The sequence below is a fragment of the Populus alba genome, chromosome 17 (genome assembly GCF_005239225.2).
Source record: "Populus alba chromosome 17, ASM523922v2, whole genome shotgun sequence".
Classification (NCBI taxonomy): Eukaryota; Viridiplantae; Streptophyta; class Magnoliopsida; order Malpighiales; family Salicaceae; genus Populus; species Populus alba.
In genome coordinates this window covers 4,039,245-4,055,623 of record NC_133300.1, presented here as the reverse complement: position 1 = coordinate 4,055,623, position 16,379 = coordinate 4,039,245, and the positions used below count along the sequence as shown (strand labels likewise).

Genomic DNA, 16,379 nt, shown 5'->3' with positions numbered 1-16,379 from the left:
CTGAGGTAAGCTGCTTTGTGGACTTGATGTGTTAAAGAAGTTTTAAAAATTCGGTTCTTTCATCGAATTTTAGAAAATACAACTTACATGTAAGTTCATAATTCTTTATTCGTGATCAAATCAGAATATTAAATTCTTCTTTATTCTTGCAATTTTATCATAAAAAAAATCATTCATAAACAAAATACACACCACATATTTCAAGTTTCGTGGACTTGATATGATTTTAAAAATAAAATTTTAGCTCCCAAATTCCAAGGCTTTGATAAATCAATTATTAGTTCCCAGAATATATGTAGATACATGTTCTACATTTTTATGGAAAATACAACATGATTTTTATCTGTCCTTTAGATATTTGTGCATATAAATTAAATTCATTTTTTTTTATTCAATACCATACATAAAAAATTACAAACACACACAAACATTTTTTTTTTTTTTTATTATCACTTTCTCTTTCTTTTCTTTTCTTTTACATCCACATTTACATAAAATACAAACTATAAAAAAAACCACAAAATTAAACAAATATTACAATGAAAATTACAAAACAATCTAAAACTATTCAGAACAGTGGCAAATGGACTTCTAGAGTTGTCGGAACAGTGTTCAGCAGAGTTTTGAGAGCTGGAACAGAGGTGGCGTGTGGATCTCACGCACCACCGCCACTGGCGGCGCGTGGGTCCACACGCCGCCGTGAAAAACAACCCGAAACAGGGGGGTCTGCAACGACCTCCTCCCCTTTTCTTTCCTCGCCGGCGCCGACCTGCAGATCAAGCAAAGAACGCACACCAGTCGATTTTAATTTTTGTTCTTTGTTTTTTTTTTTTTTTTTTTCAAATCTGCTTCTCTCTTCCAGCTCCGTTTCTCTTCCTTCACTGGTTACAGATCCGGCGATGGGTCTGTGGGCGCCGTTTCTCAGCTGCTGTTCACGACTGCTGAAGTGGTCGGCGGTGAGGGAATGGACGAATGGCTGATCGTCGGGCTCCGCTCGAAATGGCGCTCGATCTGTGGGTGTCGCCGTGGGGGTTGCCGCTGGAGGGCAGATCTGCAGACGTTGCTGGAGGAAGAAGGTGGATCGCTCTGAGTCTGACGGTGGAGCTGCGGTTTGGCCGCCGCTGGGGAAGGAAACCGAAGGGGGAGCAGCCGTTGCCGGTGGGGAAGGAGACTAACCCCACGGATCCAAGCTGGGAGGAGGCAGCGGGTGTCTTCAACAGGGAAAGGGAGGCTTCGGCTGAGGGGAGAAGGCTGGGTTTGTGGAGAAAAAAATGATTGGCTGTCTTTGATGCAGGGAAGACAATGGAGAGCTGAAAATTAGAGGGCTGTGGGAGCTAAATGATACCAGAACCGGGGAGGGAGCGGCTCCGGATGGGTGAGGGAGAAGACCCTTTGGCCGAGGAGCTGCTGTGTTTTTTTTTTTTTTGGGTAGGAAGGGCGGCTGCCTCTTCTGCGAGGGGGGAAATTTTTTGGCTCCTAGGGTTTTTTTGTTTTTTGGGTTCCCTCTCCTGAAAATTACCAAATGACCCCCCTTTAAAAATGAGTTTTGATCTATATTTATAGGTAAAATGTTGCCCGGGTATCAAAATTGGTCCCTCAACTTTCTTTTTTTTGTAAATTTTGATTCTTCTTGTATTTTTAAAAATGAGCAAAATCAATGTCGCACCCAAAAAAAAAAAACAAAATTTTTTTTTTCGCGACTTTCGTTTTGTTCTGTTTTGCTGATTTGGTTCTTTGGAGTCGCCACCTAGTATTTTGGTCACTAGGAACCCTAACTGGTCTTTCAGAGATTCTAAGGCAAGGGACTGGTTGTGTAAAGGGAAGGTATTAGCACCCCTAGTACGCCCTACCTAAGGTAAGCTGCTTGGTGTTTTGGTTTGCTCTATAATTGTTATGGTGTTGGTATTTTCTAGGCTCGTCAATTGATTTTGGATAGAAATCTAAGGAGATTCCATGTGCTTTGAAAGCTCATTTTTCCCTTAGTATTTCAAAAGTTTGCGACTCATAAATCGTGGAATAAAAAAAATTAAAATTTTGAAATGTCCTCGATTATAATCAAGGCTTCTTTCGAGAATGTGTGCGGATTTATTACTCCCAATAATATTTTGGATATTCATCCTTTTAAGGATTTCTTTATCCAAACATTAGCGGTGAATAATAAATAAATTTCCTCCCCAAAAATAAGATTGTTATAGTTTTTGAAATATTGGCCAATACCCTTTGGAGTTTTACAAACATGTTGTAAAATCCAGAAATGCAAGAAAATAATTTGTGTTTAAGAAATCTATGCGAAAACACACTTTCGAAGCTTCCAATATATTTTTTTTATAAAAAGAACATTCAAAATATGTTAGAGTATTGACCGTATGCAACACGCAAGAAAACATTTTTTTTTGTAAACAATATATTTTTTTTTTACGAAATCGGGTATTTTAATACTGAATTTGTATCTCCACAGCATAAAAATACAAACTAATATTAAGTCATAAAAAAAATATGCGGAAAAATCCACAATATTTTTAAGGAATTTTAGAAAATTTTTGAAAGCAAAAAAAAAAAATTTATATTTGAAAATCTTGGATGTCTTGACGAAAACCAGGTATTTTAAACACTGAATTTGTATCTCCACAAAATAAAAATACAAACCAAATGTATAAAACAAAAAATATATTTATATGAAAAGAAAATAACAACATTTTTTTAGATTTTTCAAATTTTTTCCAAAACATATATATATATATATACACACATAATATAATAATAATAATATAATATAATTATAATATATTTATATATTAAAGGGGCTGGGCCGGCACAACTAAACTGGGCCGGACCCAGCCTTAAAATTCGTTGGGCCGAACTCGGCCCAAAAGGGATTGGGCCGATTTCGGCCCAAGAAACTAATTAACCTCGGTCTAGGCCTGACCCAGCCCAGACCGCCCGATTGGGCCAGAAACACTCTGGCTCGTCCCCCATTTAGTTCTGGGCCAGAAACCATCTGACCCAGAGAAGAAAAACAACGGGGGGGGAAATATTCCCCCCTCGCCTCCTGCATGCAGGCTTCGGGGAAAAGGAATGCGGAGGGGGGGAGGCAGCGTACCTGGCGCGGCGGAGGCGGTGGTTTTCTGGCGGGGCTGCGGTGGAGGTGGTGGCAGTGTCCTAGCTTCACGGACGGTGGCTCCTCACGGCGAATTCCAAATGGCCCGGCGACGTCCTCTCGGCTCGTTGGGTTGGTTTTGTTTTCCTAAATTCCCTCCCGGCTTCAAACCTCCCCTTTGCTCTCGGTTTTCTTGGGTTTTCAGTGGCTCTCTCTCCTCTGCTGGGCGTTTCTCTCTCTCTTCGTTTTTTTAGTTTTCTTCGGGTTCCTCTTCTTTTTCTTTTTTCCGTGCTTGCCTCTCTCTTTCGGTTCTCTATTTAAAGAACCAGCGAGCGTGGCTTCACCGTGGAGCCCAGGAGCGGGTCGAGGAGCGGCTGTCCAGGCGGGCCTCCTTCGGCTTCGGCAACGCGGCGGGTGGTCGGCCAGTGTCTTCTGTCGGTGGCCCACCGGCGTGGGGCCTCGGTAGGTGGCAAGAGGGACCTGCAGAAAAATAAATAATGCAAACTTTTCCTTCTTCCCCGCTGTAATGTTCGGGGGAAGAAGAAAGTGAACAGTGCCGTTCAAAACGGCACCGTTAGGTCTCTCTTGTTTTTTTTTTTTTATGCATGAAACGGCGTCGTTTTGGATAAAACGCGCCGTTTCATTTTAAAATAAAGGCGCCAGAACATTTTTTGAATCAGTCCTTAATTTATCATTTGTTCTATTAAGTCCTTTAATTGAGTCCTGATTTTAAGAATAAAATTCAATTGAGTCCCTGCCAAATTCGGTCCCTACCCCTATAGTTGGCCGCGTTTTTCACTTTGGTCTTTGGCCTCTGATTTTCACAATTAAGCCCCTAATTGATCAATAAACTTCCAATTTCTTCAATTAAGCCCCTGAATCAATTCCAAACAGCCCCCTCTATCTTTGCGCCTTCTCCAAATTGGTCCCTGGTTTCGGATTTTCACAATTAAATCCCTAATTGGCCATTAAACTTCAATATTTATGCAATTAAGCCACTGATTTATGCAATTAAGCAATTAAGTCATAAAAAAAATGTGCGGAAAAATCCACAATATTTTTAAGGAATTTTAGAAATTTTTTGAAAGCAAAAAAAAAAAATTTATATTTGAAAATCTTGGATGTCTTGACGAAAACCGGGTATTTTAAACACTGAATTTGTATCTCCACAAAATAAAAATACAAACCAAATGTATAAAACAAAAATATATTTATATGAAAAGAAAATAACAACATTTTTTTAGATTTTTCAGATTTTTTCCAAAACATATATATATACACACACATAATATAATAATAATAATATAATATAATTCTAATATATTTATATATTAAAGGGGCTGGGCCGGCCCAACTAAACTGGGCCGGACCCAGCCTTAAAAGTCGTTGGGCCGAACTCGGCCCAAAAGGGATTGGGCCGATTTTCGGCCCAAGAAACTAATTAACCTCGGTCTGGGCCTGACCCAGCCCAGACCGCCTGATTGGGCCAGAAACACTCTGGCCCATCCCCCATTTAGTTCTGGGCCAGAAACCATCTGGCCCAGAGAAGAAAAACAACGGGGGGGGGAATATTTCCCCCCCCGCCTCCTGCATGCAGAACGATTCTGCATGCAGGAGGCAAATGCATGCAGGCTTCGGGGAAAAGGAATGCGGAGGGGGGGAGGCAGCGTACCTGGCAAATTTGGGCTTTTCTCCTCAAAATTCAAATTTTCCTTCGCAATAGGGCTTTCATCCTTCAAGAATATACTGTCAAAAATTCAATCCTTGTATTTTTAAATTCCTTGACCAATTTTCTGACTGTTTTCTGAGCGCTTCTGCCTCCTGTTATTTTTTCTAAACTCTTTTGGCTATTTATTTTATTTTTCATGGGGACCCAAAAATGGGTTACAACAGATGCCCCCTCTTTATAATACCCACGGAGCATGGGTTTTGCGTAGTAAGTGTTATAAAGATAAACCCAAAACGGAACTCCCGAAACTGATCTGGTTGAAGCTTAATTGATCTGAAACTTTGTCTTTTACAACAATCTTCCTTAGCCCAAAAACTATGATCAAAACTTAGTCATCTCGAGATCCTTATCCAGCGATCCTCTAAATTCTTACTTTAGTTTGCTCAACATGGAAATCCATCCGAGATCCCATCTGGTGATCTCCTTTAACCTGGAATCCCATCTGGCGATTCCTTTACCCATAACCAATAAAAAAAAAAAATGTGTGTGTGGTCTCATTATGATGGGTGACCTGCCCGAGTGGAAAAGAGAAAGAGTGGTCTCATTCTTTGGGTGACCTACCCAGGGTGAAGAATGGCCTCATTATTATGGGTGACCTACCCAGGTAAAAAAAAATGGAGAATGGTCTCAATCTTATGGGTGACCTACCCAGAAAAAATAATGGTCTCATTGTGATGGGTGACCTACCCAAGAAAAAAAAGGAAGAGTGGTCTCATTCTTTGGGTGACCTACCCAGGGGAAGGAATGGCCTCATTCTTATGGGTGACCTACCCAGGTAAAAAAAAAGATGGAGAATGGTCTCATTCTTATGGGTGACCTACCCAGAAAAAATATGGTCTCATTGTGATGGGTGACCTACCCAAGGAAAAAGGAAGAGTGGTCTCATTCTTTGGGTGACCTACCCAGGGGAAGGAATGGCCTCATTCTTATGGGTGACCTACCCAGGTAAAAAAAAAGATGGAGAATGGTCTCATTCTTATGGGTGACCTACCCAGAAAAAATATGGTCTCATTATGATGGGTGACCTACCCAAGGAAAAAGGAAGAGTGGTCTCATTCTTTGGGTGACCTACCCAGGGGAAGGAATGGCCTCATTCTTATGGGTGACCTACCCAGGTAAAAAAAGATGGAGAATGGTCTCATTCTTATGGGTGACCTACCCAGAAAAAATATGGTCTCATTGTGATGGGTGACCTACCTAAGAAAAAAAAAAGGAAGAGTGGTCTCATTCTTTGGGTGACCTACCTAGGGGGAGGAATGACCTCATTCTTATGGGTGACCTACCCAGGTAAAAAAAAATGGAGAATGGTCTCATTCTTATGGGTGACCTACCCAGAAAAAATATGGTTTCATTGTGATGGGTGACCTACCCAAGGAAAAAAGGAAGAGTGGTCTCATTCTTTGGGTGACCTACCCATGGGGAGGAATGGCCTCATTCTTATGGGTGACCTACCCAGGTAAAAAAAAGAAGATGGAGAATGGTCTCATTCTTATGGGTGACCTACCCAGAAAAAATATGGTCTCATTGTGATGGGTGACCTACCCAAGGAAAAAGGAAGAGTGGTCTCATTCTTTGGGTGACCTACCCAGGGGGAGGAATGGCCTCATTCTTATGGGTGACCTACCCAGGTAAAAAAAAATGGAGAATGGTCTCATTCTTATGGGTGACCTACCCAGAAAAAATATGGTCTCATTGTGATGGGTGACCTACCCAAATGGAAAAAGGAAAAAGTGGTCTCATTGTAATGGGTGACCTACCCAGAAAAAATATGGTTTCATTGTGATGGGTGACCTACCCAAATGGAAAAAGGAAAAAGTGGTCTCATTGTAATGGGTGACATACCCAGGGGAAGAATGGCCTTATTGTAATGGGTGACCTACCCAAGTAAAAACATGGAGAAAATGGTCGCGTTGTAATGGGTGACCTACCTAGAAAAATGTTGGTGAGGGCTCAAAGGCGCCCTCGAAAAGAGGTAGGGTTAGAAAACGCACTACCCAAGAAGTGAGGGCTCAAAGGCGCACTCGAAATGAGGTAGGGTTTAGAAAACGCACTACCCGAGAAGTGAGGGGCTCAAACAACGCACTCGAAAAGAGGTAGGATTTAGAAAACACACTACCTAAGGAGTGAGGGCTCAAACAACGCACTCGAAAAGAGGTAGGGTTAGAAAAACGCACTACCCAAGAAGTGAGGGCTCAAAGGCGCACTCGAAAAGAGGTAGGGTTTAGAAAACGCACTACCCGAGAAGTGAGGGCTCAAACAGCGCACTCGAAAAGAGGTAGGGTTAGAAAATGCACTACCTAAGAAGTGAGGGCTCAAACAGCGCACTTGAAAAGAGGTAGGGTTAGAAAAACGCACTACCCAAGAAGTGAGGGCTCAAAGGCGCACTCGAAAAGAGGTAGGGTTTAGAAAACACATTACCCGAGAAGTGAGGGCTCAAACGGCTCACTCAAAAAGAGGTAGGGTTAGAAAATGCATTACCTAAGAAGTGAGGGCTCAAACAGCGCACTCGAAAAGAGGTAGGTTTAGAAAAACGCACTACCCGAGAAGTGGTGATGAAACCCCGATCTGACAAATGTTAAAAGCAATGTATTATGGTTAATATGCATGTATGTTTTTGTTACCTATCTTGGAAACATAGGTCCCCCTTTCGTCGTAAACCTCTTCGCTCTTGTTTCAAGCTTTTCTCATGAACCGAAATATCCTTCATATCCTTTTAGTGAAGAGATCTCTGGTTCCTTATGGGGGCCTTTCTTGCTCCATTGAGTTTTGTGCTAAAGGAAAAAATTGGTTTTGTTCATGAAAACTGAAACTTTTAATGCAATTAGCAAATCTTTAGAAGTTTTTATTATGATACCCCTTTTGGGCTTGGGTTTACTATGAACCCTTATGTGCACTTCGTGCACCTTTTGCCCCCTAGTGTGATGTGCAACTATATGTCAAGCAGATTTGATTTGGTTCTCTCCAATTGATGGAGTCATCTCCTTAGTCATGCCATAAGAAGTTCTTTTAAGCAAAAGATTTCAAATGCTATGAGATCATATGTTATATATATATATATATATAAGGACTCTTTACAAAGAGAATTCATGGCCGAAATTTATTTTATTGACTGGGAAATTACGAAATACATCAAGCGTAGTATTTCTTTACAGAGTCGGAATTCACATGCCTAACTAGATCTTCTCCATCCATTCTAGACAGTAACAAAGCTCCTCCTGAGAATGCTTTCCTCACCACGTACGGCCCCTCATAGTTAGGTGCCCATTTACTCTGATCTTCTCCAGGTAAAGGTAATATTTTCTTTAGTACAAGATCTCCTTCGTGGAATCCTCGAGGTCGAACCTTCTTGTTATATGATTTAGCCATCCTTCTTTGGTAGAGTTGATGATGACAGATCGCGGCTATCCTCTTTTCACTGATCAGATTCAACTGTTCATATCTAACCTTTGCCCATTCTACCTCTTCCAGCCTAGAGTCTAACAACACTCTCAATGATGGGATTTCCACTTCTAAAGGCATCACCGCCTCCATTCCATATACCAACATGTACGGGGTAGCTCCTGTTGAGGTTCGAACTGCGGTGCGATATGCATGAAGGGCAAATGGCAACATCTCATGCCAATCCTTATAGGTGACTACCATCTTCTGAATAATCTTTTTGACATTTTTATTAGCAGCTTCTACCGCACCATTCATCTTTGGTCTATATGGCGAAGAATTGGAATGCTTGATTTTCCATTTAGTGCAGAGCTCTATTATCATCTTGCCGTTGAAATTTTGGGCATTATCCGTTATAATCTTTTCTGGTGGACCATACCGACATATCAAATCTCTCTCAATAAATTTCTTCACCACTTTTTGCGTCACATGAGCAAATGACCCAGTTTCTACCAATTTTGTGAAGTAGTTGATAGCCACGAGAATAAACCTATGACCATTGCTGGCTTTTAGGTTTACCGGTCCGATCACATGAATTCCCCACATCGCAAAGGGCCATGGAGATGTTAAATTAAACAGAGGAGCTGGAGGAGCATTGATTTTGTCACTGTATACTTGGCACTTATGACATTTCCGGACATAATCGATACAATCCTTCTCTAACGTCATCCAGAACTACCCGACTCTTTGTATCTTCCTGGCCATCACATGTCCACTAGCATGAGTTGAGCAAATCCCTTCATGGACTTCCCGTACCATGCTTTTTGCCTCAAATTCATCCAAACATCTCAACAAAGTCTCGTCAGATGATTTCTTATACAAAATCTCCCCATCAAGATAAAAATCCATTGCCAACCTTCTCAAGGTCTTCTTGTCGATTTTGGATGCCCCCATGGGATATGCCTGGTTTTGGATGAAATTCTTGATATCATAGTACCACGGGTTTCCATCCACTTCTCTTTCGACTGAGCAGCAATGAGCGGGGTTATTTCTGATATTGATGTGTACTGGTTGTACCTTGTGCCCAAAGTCTATCTTGGCCATAGATGCTAGTGTGGCCAAAGCATTTGCAAACTGGTTCCCTTCCCTTCCCAGATGGGTGAACTCTATTTCCTCAAATTCTTTAACCAGTTTAGACAGGTATTCTTGGTAAGGCCTTAACTTCTCTTCTTTGGTTTGCCATTCTCCTTTTACTTGGCAAATGATCAGCATTGAGTCTCCATACACATCTATCTTTTTTATGTTCATCTCTAAGGCAGCCTCTAAACCAAGAATGCAAGCTTCATACTCAGTCGTGTTATTGGTGCACCCTAACTGCAGCTTAACTGAAACCGGATACTGCTTCTTATCTGGAGAGATTATCACTGCACCCGCTCCGTTACAACATACATTTACAGCACCATCAAAGTACATAACCCACCAATCTGATTTCTCTTCCTCGATTGCAAACACATCCTCATCGGGAAAGTCAAAGTTTAACGGCTCATAATCTTCCATAGCATGGTCAGCCAGGTGATCAGCGATAACACTCCCTTTCACGGCTTTCCTTGTCATACATACTATGTCATACTCAGCCAAAAGAACTTGCCATCTTGCAATTCGGCTAGATAGATAAGGCTTTTCCCAAATGTACCTTAATGGGTCTAACTTGGAAATTAACCATGTAGTGTGATACAACATATACTGACGTAATCTCTTTGTAGCCCATGCTAGTGCGCAACACAGTTTCTCAATCACAGTATACCTAGACTCATATTCCGTGAACTTCTTGCTTAGGTAATAAATGGCCCTTTCCTTCCTTCCGGTTTCATCATGTTGCCCAAGCACACATCCCATTGCTGTTTCGGTTACTGTTATGTATAAAATCAATGGCCTTTCTGGTACCGGAGGAACAAGCAGAGGTGGATTTAGCAAGTATTGCTTGATTTTCTCAAAAGCTTTATCACACTCTTCATTCCATATTCCAGGGTTCTTCTTCCTCAACAAACAAAAGATCGGGTCACAAGTCGCGGTTAAATGGGATATAAACCGAGCGATGTAATTCAACCTTCCTAAGAAACCTCTCACCTCCTTCTCAGTCTTGGGGGGTGGCATAGATTGAATAGCTTTTACTTTTTCAGGATCCACTTCTATCCCTTTGTCACTCACCACAAACCCCAACAGCTTACCGGATTTCACCCCGAATGAACACTTTGCTGGGTTAAGCCTCAACTTATATTTCCTTAATCTTTCAAATAATTTCTTCAATACTTGGACATGATTCTCTCCCTCTTTAGATTTAGCAACCATGTCATCCACGTATACTTCAATCTCTTTCTGCATCATGTCGTGAAACAAAGTCACCATAGCCCTTTGGTAAGTGGCCCCAGCATTCTTTAAACCAAATGGCATGACTTTGTAGCAAAAGGTTCCCCATGGTGTTACAAAGGTTGTCTTCTCCCTATCCTCTGGCGTCATTCTTATCTGATTGTAGCCTGAAAACCCATCCATGAAGGAATATGTGGAGCTGCGTGCTGCATTATCAACTAACATATCTATGTGTGGTAAAGGGAAATTATCTTTAGGGCTAGCCCGGTTTAAGTCCCTAAAGTCCACGCAAACTCTGATTTTACCTTCCTTTTTGGGTACCACCACAATGTTTGACACCCATTGTGGATACTTCACTACTTCCAAAAAACCAGCGTCCCATTGTTTTTTCAATTTCCGCCTTTACTTTGATTAAGACCTCCGGATGACTTCTCCTTAACTTCTGCTTAATCGGCTTGCATCCTTCCATCAGTGGTATTCTATGTACTACAATGTCCGTATCCAAACCAGGCATATCCTCGTAGGACCAGGCAAAGACGTCCAAATAATCTTTGAGCAGTGCAATCAACTCTTCCTTTGCTTCAGGGGTGATCAAAGTCCCTATCTTCAGCTCTCGCTTGATTTCTTCATTGCCTACATTTATGGTTTCAAGTTCCTCTTTAGTGGGCCTCCAAGCCTGTTCGTGTTGTTCTATTAATTTTGTGAATTCCCATATGTTTTCCTCCTCCCATTCCTCATCTTCTACAGGCACTATGTATTCTTTAAATTTTGGTCATTCATTCTCAATGTAAAGTGCAGGTGTTGTTGTGGAGGATCCACTTTCAGGGTTCCTGAAAGCGGAAAGTGATGTGTAAATGCATAGTAAGACATCAAGATGAATTTTGAAAATGCATGATCTTATTAAACAAAAGATTGGCTCACAACAAAATAAAATCCAATTGACATCTTAAGCCTCGATTGTCAATGAATAAAAACAAAACAGAAAAAAGGCAAACAACATAGATAAAAATATAATCCAACAATCATTGTTGATTACATTTTAAAAACCAATGGAGCTTCTTGGGTCTCCCAATTCTAGAACTTCTCCCCTTCGGCTAGCTTCCGAACAAAAGTCTTGACGGTGACTTCTTCCAAAGTGTGGATGGTTAATTGTGGCAGCTCTTCAATCCTCCTTTCGGATTCAATTTTCTCAGCAATGTCCTTGACTTGATTTTCCTCCAGAGTGTTTATGTTCATTGAAGAAAACTTTTGAAAGAGGTCTCCAGGTCCCCCATCAGGTTGTATCACATATGCGGCCTTTGGAAATGAAATCCTGATTGGAGGGATGGCTAAGTTTTCTTCTACAGGCTTCCTTCCTTCAATCCTAGCCATTCTCTTCTCCCTTCTTGCACCAGCAGCTCGTTTGTAATCCTCTTTCTTGGGCTTATATCCAAGCCCAAACCTCTGTTCTGCAACTTTCAATTTGATTATACCCATCCATTCAAGCCTTCCTTGCTCCATATCGTATGGGAAAGGAATCTTGTTTTTCAAAAAGCTTTTAACAGCCATTTTAGTGGCTTCCGAGATTTCTGGCTTCCTCACCACAGTGTTCTCGGGCACCCACTCGGTATTCACAATCTCAAATGCATGAAGGTTTCCGTCCTTAAAATCTTCTGCTTCAATGAATGGAACCGCCACATTTCTTACCATTGATATAGTCTCCTCAGCCTTAACAGTAACCAGGACACCGTTGGCAATGTACTTTAAACATTGATGTAGCGAAGAGGTGACAGATCCCGCAGAATGTATCCATGGCCTTCCTAACAACATGCTATAGGAAGGGTGGATATCCATCACTTGAAGGGTTACTAGAAAGACTTGTGGACCCACAGCTAGTTCGACCTCAATTGACCCTATCACTGGCCTTGATGAACCATCATACGCTCTCGCCGTTATCACATTGGGTTGCATATATGAGGGATCTATCGGCATTTCATCCAGCGTATGCCTTGGTAACACATTCAGGGCCGAGCCGTTATCAATGAGAACCTTGCCGACGAGACAATCCTTGCATCGGACCGTGACAAACAAGGGCTTGTTATATCCAGTTCCTTCAGCGTCAAGTTCATCTTCCGTGAAATACAAGTAATTGGCAGCATGGACCCTCCCTACTAGATGCTTTATAGTCTTTTGCTCAATATCTTGGGGCACATAGGCCTCATTCAGTACTTTTTGCAAAGCATTACGATGTGGCTCGGAGCTGAGTATTAATGACATGATGGAGATCTTAGCAGGGGTCTTCTTCAACTGATCCACTATACTGTACTCACTATGCTTCATCAGTTTCAAGAACTCATTTGTTTCTTCCTCAATCACAGGTTTATTCACCTCAAACTCTTTATCAAGGTCCAGCACCTCCTTGCCTTTAGCCTTTCTTTGTCTTTCTAGTTCTTCAGGTGTGAAACAACGACCACTCCGAGTTAGCCCACTTATCTCAGTTCGGAACAGCGGCAAAGGAGTTTCAATATTCGAGGTATAACCATAATCTCCAGGCATCGCTCCATAGTCTACTTTGCTTGCATATGAGGGCCTAGTTAATACCAGTTTTGAGCGACCATTAGTTGTTGATTGGATTCTACATTTCTCTTGATTCTCTATCATCTCTACCTCTTCATTGTCACTTACGGCCTCAATCCTTAACTCTCCTAGAGTTAGCATTCTTGCAACCTTTTGATGAAATTCAATGCATTCATCAATGTGATGCCCTTTATTTTTATGGAAAGGGAAAAAGTTACTTTCCCCTGTGCAGTACTCAGTCGTTTCTTCCAAATGTCCAGACTGCACCAGCATCAAGTATAGCTTGGCCATGGTCACTTTCAACACCCTCTTTTTGCTACCAATCTCCATGGTATTCACTCCTCCCCTACTATCAACATGTTTAGGTAAAGGGTTTGAATTCTTATTAGGCGAATCCTCGAAAGTGACCCATCCCACTTTGATCAGTTGCAACACCTTTCTTTTAAAAACAAAGCAAGACTCAATGCTATGGCCCGCGTGACCAGCATGGTATTCACAAGTCACCTCGGGGTTGTACCAGGCAGGGAAAGGTGGTTGCATAGGTGGTATGGGTAGGGGAGCTATCTACCCAATACTCAACAGCTTGGCATACAATTCTTTTAAGGTTATTGGTAAAGGAGGTAGTTGTTCTTCTGATGATTGGTTATCCTTTCTTTGGTAATTGCTGTGGTTATTTGCTGGGAATTTTATTTGATTGGGCTGGTTTGGAGTGGGGGGTTTGGAAAAGTTAATACTAGTGACTCGGGGGGAAGGTATTTGATAGTTTTTGCTTCTCCTTTCTAGGTTGTTCACCTCAATTTCTTTTTTCTTTCCAATGAAACCTCTCTTCTCTAGAGGTTCTGCAATTCTCCCACTTCGGATCCCTTGTTCAATCCTCTCAGCAATCCGCACGACATCATAGAAATGTTGTGCTGAACTACCCATAAGGTGTTCATAGTATGGAGCCCTAAAAGTATTGGCAAACAAAGTCACCATTTCTGTCTCTATCAGCGGAGGTTGCACATTGATAGCTTGGTCACGCCACCTTTGAGCATAAGCCCTCACGGACTCTTGAGTTCCTTTCTCCATAGTAATCAGACTGGTCCTATCAGGAGCAATCTCTAGATTAAACTTGTATTTCTTTAAGAAAGCATCTGCCAAGTCCGTCCACTTCTTGATCCTAATGCTGTCTAACCTCATATACCAACTGAGGGTCGATCCGGTCAGGCTATCCTGGAAGAAGTAAATTAACATTTTATCGTCGTGGATAACCTCTGCCATTTTGTTATAGTAGGAGCGGAGATGGGTCTTCGGGCATTCCATCCCAGTATACTTAACAAACTCCGGCACTCTGAACTTCTTTGGAATAACAATGTTAGGCACTAGACATACTTCAGCGGCCCTAATTGGGTCAAACAAATCATTTCCTTCAATTGCCCTTAGCCTCTCTTCTAGTGCAGTCCACTTATCATCTCCTTCATGATTAGAGAATTTAAAGTCATGTGGATCTTCATTTGTTAAATCCATTGTAATAGGCATTTGGATGGGCCGAGCAGGACTCTGCTTAGTTGGTGTATTTGCCCCTATGTTTATAGGTGCGACAAGAATTTGAGCTGCTGCTGGTGCTTCATTAGGTTGAGTAGATGTTCCCTCTCCATCTCTGGCTCTTAATATTTGCTCTAACATACTGGTTAAGTGCGCCACATCATTCCGAACTCCTTCAAGTTCTCTTTGGTACTGAGCTTCTGGTTGTGACCTTCCTTCGTTTTCCATTCTTGTTCTTTGTCGAGTGTTGTGGATTCTAGGAGGGGGACCAATGTTTCTTAATCTGCAGATGTATGCATAGATGTATGAGAAAAATGCATGATTGTGATGGATGCATGATTGAAAAATGCATGTTTTATTGGGTATGGATGCAGCCTTTTTTGTGAACGAATAACAACCATCACATTATAAGCATTCTCTTGTCACATTGCTTTGATAGGAGTTCTGCCTTTCGAGTCGTTTGCTTGAATCATGTTCACCAAGAGACAGATTTTTGCATAAGAAGATGGGTCAACGCCCCTTTTCATTAACGCTTGGATAAAAATACATTTAGAAATAAAAGAAATACAACATGCTAATCCCTTTCCTCCCTAAACTCTTTAGCCAAAGGTAAGAAAGCAAAGCCGCGGTTCTCAATCTTCCCTAGAAAGGCATCAGTTTCAGCTAGGCTTTGGCGATAGCGAATGATGTCTCCTCCCACATTCCGCGCATTGATTCTAACAATTCGAGCATGTGCAGCAGCTTCGTCCATTTGCTCATCTGTTTTGGTCATTTTTTCTATGAGCAACATGTTGGTTCTGTTCAAAGCAGTGGTGTTGGCGTCGATTTGATCTTTGTGCTTTTCCATTGCTACTAGCTTCTCGTCTAAATACTTCGACTTTTCACGTTCTTTGTCAAGCTTTATCCTCATAACTTTTATCTCATTCTTCTTGACTGCTAACTCTGCTTTAACATCCTCGAATCCTTCCCTTTCGCTTTCCAACTCCATATATTTCTTATTCAAATCCTCATACTTCCTAATCCTATCCATCAGCTCGAATTGCACTTGCGCAAATTTTTCTTGGTAATATTCTGCACTTTCTTGGCAATCGCTAAAGTCCATCTCCATTGCTTCAAGTTCAGAGCAACTTTGCATCCAATCCAAACTCAACCCTTTAAGCTCCTTCTCACTTCCTTCCCTAGCAATCTTTTCGTCAACCAACTTTAACTCTAGCTTTGTTATTTTCGCATCTCTAGACTGTATTTGCTCATCTAGAAATGTTCTTCTTTTATCCTCTTCTAGCATCATTTCTTCCAACGTTGCCTTGTCTTTTCTGCTCTTGCTCAACTCTATTCTCAGTTTTTCCACTTGCCTTCTCAATTCTTCTTCACTGCTAACCCTCTTTCTCTTGATAGGCTCCTCTACAGTTGGAGAATATTTGACTTCTACACAAGGCATGGCTGAAGCGGCTGAAGCGGCTGAATCATCTTCAATGTTTACCCTTTTTCTCTTAATAGGCTCCGCTACAGCTTGAGGAGATTTAGCTTCTACGCAAGGCGTGGTTGAAGTAGCTGAGTCTCTCCATTTTACATATCCTTCGCTCACACTTGGATTTCTCAACCCTTCTATCTCCACCAACACTAGATGCTTCCAATCTTGTTTGATGATCTCCAAAACCTCTTCTGCCATGAGATCTTTGAACAAACCAGAGAATTGAGCGATTCCCATAGTCCTGGGAACGAACTGCA

At 41.6% G+C, this 16,379-nt stretch overlaps 1 protein-coding gene across 1 annotated transcript; it reads right to left on the bottom strand.

Moving 5' to 3' along the window:
* Window positions 1-655: 655 nt before the first annotated feature.
* On the bottom strand, window positions 656-15,681 carry LOC140954901 (uncharacterized). Its single transcript, XM_073405902.1, has 9 exons — window positions 15,440-15,681; window positions 13,920-14,934; window positions 11,653-13,691; window positions 11,368-11,401; window positions 10,877-11,247; window positions 10,608-10,770; window positions 9,490-10,184; window positions 890-1,121; window positions 656-769 (listed from the first exon to the last, which is right to left on the bottom strand). Exons 1-9 carry the CDS (start codon window positions 15,679-15,681, stop codon window positions 656-658), a joined length of 4,905 nt encoding a protein of 1,634 aa, XP_073262003.1.
* Window positions 15,682-16,379: the final 698 nt, after the last annotated feature.

Excerpts from the sequence above, each read along its gene's own strand:
- LOC140954901 (XM_073405902.1), bottom strand. The coding sequence starts at position 15,681 with ATGGATAGGATTAGGAAGTATGAGGATTTGAATAAGAAATATATGGAG. Across the intron at positions 13,692-13,919 it reads GAAAGAAAAAAGAAATTGAG|ATAGCTCCCCTACCCATACC; the intron begins GTGAACAACCTA and ends AGTATTGGGTAG. Across the intron at positions 11,402-11,652 it reads AAGCTAGCCGAAGGGGAGAA|GAACCCTGAAAGTGGATCCT; the intron begins GTTCTAGAATTG and ends TTCCGCTTTCAG.